The 5,905-nt window shown below is 34.9% G+C and overlaps 1 protein-coding gene across 3 annotated transcripts; it reads left to right on the top strand.

The window, feature by feature from the left end:
- Positions 1–257: 257 nt before the first annotated feature.
- LOC104093069 (E3 ubiquitin-protein ligase BOI) lies at positions 258–4,947 on the top strand. Of its 3 annotated transcripts, XM_018769682.3 has the most exons (6): positions 263–324; positions 407–480; positions 766–855; positions 1,409–1,555; positions 3,348–3,700; positions 4,264–4,947. In XM_018769682.3, exons 4-6 carry the CDS (start codon positions 1,450–1,452, stop codon positions 4,798–4,800), a joined length of 996 nt encoding a protein of 331 aa, XP_018625198.1. In that variant the 5' UTR covers positions 263–324; positions 407–480; positions 766–855; positions 1,409–1,449; the 3' UTR covers positions 4,801–4,947. The 3 variants fall into 3 exon arrangements, with proteins under 3 accessions (XP_009597083.1, XP_018625198.1, XP_070043386.1); XM_009598788.4 differs by lacking the exon at positions 766–855 and having other exon boundaries at positions 258–324; XM_070187285.1 differs by lacking the exons at positions 263–324; positions 766–855 and having other exon boundaries at positions 401–485; positions 1,415–1,555.
- The last annotated feature ends 958 nt before the right edge of the window (positions 4,948–5,905 follow it).

The following is a 5,905-nucleotide window of genomic DNA, read 5'->3' as shown; positions in this document are numbered from 1 at the left end:
AGAAATGAGCGTAAATGAATGTGATTCCAACCATTTTTAAACTTTTCTAAATTGGTTTATGGGTCCCACACACCACCTCACCACCCACCCACCCACGCACATATCTGTCACTCCTGTTCCAAAAACGTTTCAGCTCTTTCTCTCTCTCTAATTCTTGCTTGATCTTTCCTCGTCAGAAAACTTATCTTCCTTGTTCATTTTGTGGTTACACCAAATAATTCTCCTTTATTCATATCTATTCACTTTTAATTTTTCTTCCCAAAAAGGAAAAAGAAACCGTCATCCATTTCTCATCCGTAATCTGCAGTTTCATTTTCACCCTATGTATGTAACATTACCAAGATCCGATTTTTCTTTTATTTTCTTTTTTGGGATTTCGATTGACTGATTGCATAGGAATTTGCAGGATCAAGATGAGGTCTTTTTATTGAAGAAGCTCAACCTAACAGCTTTCTCCAGGCTCTCTTTTTAATTGTTTTGGTAAGCTTTATTTTTATTTGTTATTGGATGTTTGGATTAATTTTCAGACTATTGAATCTTATCAGTTGGAAAATATTATCCAAAAGGGAAAAGTTTTAATCTTTTTCATTGGTCTTGTGATTAGTATATAGTTTTAGGAAGATCAAAAATCTTTGGTTTGTACTTTGTATGTCATAACAACAACAACAACCCAGTACTTTGTATGTCAAATTGATTGAAATTAGGAGTCAGAATAAGTTAGTATTATTTGATAAAGAAATTCAACCTTTGTTTGCTTGTTTTCAGATATGAGTATGATTCCAAAAGTTTCATAGAATGGATTTATCAGAATTTATGGTGTAGCAATCTTCCATTGGAGTCTTTGGGTTTATTATGGTAATGTTACCTATGGTTTCAGTGAATTGCAGATTCCATGGGAAAAAAATTGGCTTTGGTTTCTGTATTTCCGACAGCAAGACTGGTTCAGATTTTGTTTATTAATTTTATAAAAATGAAATGGATAGATATATTCATTTCCTGGCGGTCGGGGGTGAATGAAGATCTATTCATCTAAAATGAGATGAAGATGAGTCTTTATGGTTCCAAATCTTGTAAAGTTGTGAAGTGGAACTAATAAGTTTCAAGCGGTTGTCTTTTGAAAGAAAAATAAGGAAAAATTATGGCTAGTGTGGTGGATGCACTTATCACTCTGTTACAGTCATTGTGGTTAGGAGTAAAAACACATAGTTGGGAGGATGGCTTAAGATGACTATTTTACGATTCTCAGCTTAAATGGATAGTATGATGAGTAAATGTGGTTATTGAAGTTTTTGATAGGTGTTAATGACTTTTTTTATTGCATATATCCAGGTCTTCTTAATCATTGTTGTTAAAATGTGATCCAATGATTGTGAGTTTAAATGGCATATATCTTTTCCTTTTTCTGCAGTTGAACTTGCTCAAATCTCTTAGTAGATCTTGCTTTGAAAAATGTATAGAGGCAGCAACACTAACACTCCACTTCCTATTTTCGTGGATGAGAACGGTTTCCAGTATCCTGCTACTGCACCAAATCAACTTCAATTATTTGGAAGCTGTGAGTTTCTGTTCTGTTAGTATACATTTAAAAAGGATAAGAAAATTTTAAACAGAAATAAGCTAAGGAAACCTCCAATACCCTTATATATTATCAGCAGTTCCAAGCTCTTAAAGTATTAAGTAACTTTATTTGTATTGAGCTAATTAGTACTAGTAAGTCTTACCTTGTCTGCTTTTCTACTTATGATGCTGAGATTCTGAAGTTTCTTATTGACAAATAATTGGAAAAAGGTTACTTTTACCTTTTTATGCCTTTTAGAAGTGTTTCTCCTGCTCCTCTTTGTGACCAAGTTGTTGTTCATCTTAAATGTTCTATTTATACTAAAAAGTATTGCATTGTCCTTGGTAACTCTAGATTTTAAAGGAAAGACCAAAGGCAGTGGCAGGCATATCTCAGCTGAATATCCGTTGGAAGAGGAAGTGAAAATAGAGTTGGGGTTTCGTTTGGAAGTGTCTGGCTTAAATATTTTAGCTTTAGCCTCACATTTTTGACTCAAAAGGTCCCTAATGTTTACCCATAACTTCAAGTACATCCTTAAAATATACTAACTAACAAAGAACATCCCTCATCTTCACAAAAAATGGACAGTTTTCGTCCCAACTAAAACGGAAGTTTACAAACTAACGACATCCTTGTTTTCCCTTCCTTTTTAATGAATTCTCGCTTAACCTCTCTCTCTCATAACACATACTGATAGCTTTCGTTTCCCCCAATTTTCTTGCTCTAAATTACCTCTTCTAATATAGATCAGAGCCGTGGCTGTGGAGGTTGCGAAGTTTCTAGACTGACAACTGCTCTAGTACTACAATTCCGCCTCCGACTATTAACTCGTAACTAACACAGTCCCAACAAGAAACATGAAATCCTTCAATGAAATTTGAGTAGAGACAGAGTGAGGGTGTGATTTCAAGACAATACCTTCGGGTCTTGGATACTTTCTTTAAACTGAGGAATCGGTTAGAGCTATAAAGTAGTACTAACATATTTTTGGAGGTTTCTCGTTTTAATGGAATTCAAGCTTTCACTGAATAATTTCAAGCATCTTAGTGAAATTGCTCCAACCAGGACACCTTTTGATATTCGTAATCCCACTTCAAGTGCTTTCCCTACAAGGTTCTTGTGAGTTAATTTTAAGAGTTTAAAAGACTATCAGTTCTGTTCCAATGAGTTCTCAGTTTACATGTAGCTTTTCTTTCTCCCTCTATCACTCACAAAAACATACAGCTTTGTTTTTCCCAAATTCCCGTTTTAGTTTTTCATGCAAAGAGGCTTCAGTGAGCAGTCTACCGGTAGTTTATAGACTTCCATTTGAGTTTGGATGAGACCTGTCACTTTTAGCAAATATGAAGGACGTGCATGTTTAACTGGCATATTTTAGTGATTCAGTTGAACGTATGGGTAAACCTGAAGGATTTTTTGGGTTAAAAACCCTTTAGCTTAACTTCGATAATATAGCTTTAAATAATGAAGTAGAGTTAAAAGTTGGCACTATATTATATTATTATTTGAGATTGCAACATTTATGTGCTAACAAAAAATATTTGAAGAGCATATCAAGTTAACTTTGAAGAGGAAAACTTTAGTATTATAGATTTCACATCTAAGTTTATGCTCAAGGATAACAATAGTCAGTGAGCTATTGCAGAAAAATTTTCAAGGCATCACCCGATATCTAGTTTGATATTTTCTTGTACTTATACTAAGCATGTTAATTTTGCTGCACCCCTAATGAACTCATATCAGATTGTTATACAAAAGCCTTTACAATGTGCCTTTTCTTTTGCTACAGTTCCACTTGGATCCAATGCTGATCCTGTAAATAATTTTGTAAATGAGCACCTGATTCGGCACAATAAACGAGGCAGGGAAGCTGAAGGTGTTTCCCGGCAGCAAAAGCTTCAAATTTCCTTGAACCACAATGTGGTTCATGATGACACTGAACGGCTAGCTAATATTCCTGGCCAGAATCTTGTTTCAACTGGTTTAAAGTTATCATATGATGATGATGAACCCAATTCTTCGGTCACTTCTGCAAGTGGAAGTATGAATGCATCAGCATCAGTTATGATGTCTCTAGGTGACAACATTAAAACGGAGCTGGAGCGCCAGAAGAAAGAATTTGATCAATATATTAAGACTCAGGTATGGTACTACATTTTTCTAACATTCGAATTTGTTTTATTGTAGACTGTCTTTTCAGTTATTGTCTGTGTCCTAACAGTTAGTAAATGGCTCTTTTAGGAAAGTGCCCAAGTTTTTACTCTTTCTCACTTTTGTTGCGACTTATTTTTTTCATGTTTCTCTGCTTCTTTGGCATTTCTTGTGTTAAAACTGATAAGATGCTCTTTTTGGCTCCATTTTCGCAGCTCTGTACCATCGTGCGCTTTCTGTTTGTATTAAAAAATAAATGAAAACATATGTGCAGATAATAAGATATTAGTTACAAAATATCTGGAAGGAGTAAGAAATTTAGAAAGTTGGTTATTTTTGGAATTGGTCAGTCACACACCTATGCATATTTTGGCCATCTTAAAGAAAAAGAATAACATGTGGCATCTTTTTAAAAAGCAATTATAAAATGGTCATAACTGTATTTGGTAACATTAACTTCAGTCTCTTAGGAACAACTACCAATGTACAAATTACTTAAACTTCATATGTTGCACAAGTTTATTTAATGTTGTTATTGCATTGGCCTTTTACAGGAAGAAACTTGGGCTAGAGGTGTGAGAGACATAAAACAGAGACATATGGCTTCGTTAGTGACTGCACTCGAGAAAAATGTCGGCACTAAGTTGCAAGAGAAGGATATTGAGTTAGAGAACATAAACCGGAAGAACAGAGAACTGGTTGAACGAATGAAGCAAGTTACAGCAGAAGCACAAAATTGGTGTTATAGAGCCAAGTGTAACGAATCTTTAGTCAGCACATTAAGAACGAACCTTCAACAAGCGATGCAATCTGCTGAACAAGGAAAAGAAGGGACGGGAGACAATGAGCTAGACGATGCTGTGTCCTGCATTGATCCAAACAATTGGCTCAGCATCCCTAGTGGTTCTGGGAAAGGTACATCGGCGAAAAAAGCCAATTTGAAGTGCAAGGTGTGCAAATTGAAGGAGGTATCCATCTTATTGATGCCTTGTAGACACTTGTGTTTATGTAAAGACTGTGAAGGATTAGTTAATGTATGTCCTATCTGCCAGTTGATGACAACTGCTGGTGTTGAGGTGCTCTTGTCTTGAAATATGAACAAAATTTAAAACAAAGGCCGAAGAAATAATCTCATAAAGATTCTAGATAATCATTGTGGCTTTACTTTGTGTATTTACTGTACAGAAGTAATTTCTTCAAATTGGGGATTAATTATAATGGTTCTTCTTGATGCTTCATTTGGATATGGCCATTAATTTTCTATTTCAATGGTTCATTTGTGTTTCTTATCAAAAGCTTATTTGCATTAGACAGTGATCGATCACATTTTGCTCAGTGTTAATCATATTAATCCTCAGAAATGCCTTCTGAATAAACAGTGACAGAAGCAGGACTTAAATACAAATTGGGGTGGAGGCAAATGGGAAGGAAGAAAAATATAACCAATCAGTGAAAGCACATGTTAACCAGCAAGGGTTGTGGCGGAACAATAAGTACTTTTTCATCCTTAACTAGAGGTCTCGGCTTCGATCCCTGGATATGGAGTCTTCTTTATTAGGGAGCGTTTTACCTCTCAATGTTGGAAATTTGAATTTAGTCGGGCGACACCAAAAAAAGAAAGAAAGACATAGTTAAAACAATGTGTTAGTTACTAGAGTAGCTTGAACCATAAGTTGGTACGTATGAATTCCTTGACATTTGCTAACACACTTTTTTAGTTACTTTTACTCATGAAATGTATAGATTGATATATAGGATTGGTGTGATTACAATTATTAATCTTTTATTTGGTGATATAATAATATGTATTTAAGGTATTAAGCCTGCATCAGCGATAACACAAAGAGGTGTCTTCCTAATGCTTCCTTGATTAGTTTTATGCTTAATATGCAGGCACCATGAAGAGAAAGCTATAAAAAAAATAATTCCTTGTAGACTATTCAATCTTGTGAGTTGTGAGTCTGACCTAACGAAATCGAAATGAAGAAAGAGATGAACAGAGACAAGTAACCAACTAATGAATGAATATAAACTATTTTTCTTTTTGGCCTGTCAGTATGGCAAGTTTTGACTTTGAACTTGGCCTAACCCCAACTATTCCGATAGGAAGTAAACCTGAGTGTTAATTCAAGTTCCTTTTAACTTACCAACAAGGTTGTGGTAGAGTGATAAGTACTCTTTCAACGTTAACCAGAA

Source organism: Nicotiana tomentosiformis, chromosome 10 (genome assembly GCF_000390325.3).
Source record: "Nicotiana tomentosiformis chromosome 10, ASM39032v3, whole genome shotgun sequence".
Taxonomy (NCBI): domain Eukaryota; kingdom Viridiplantae; phylum Streptophyta; class Magnoliopsida; order Solanales; family Solanaceae; genus Nicotiana; species Nicotiana tomentosiformis.
Note: the sequence above shows the minus strand (reverse complement) of the source record. Positions and strands in the feature narration are given on the sequence as shown.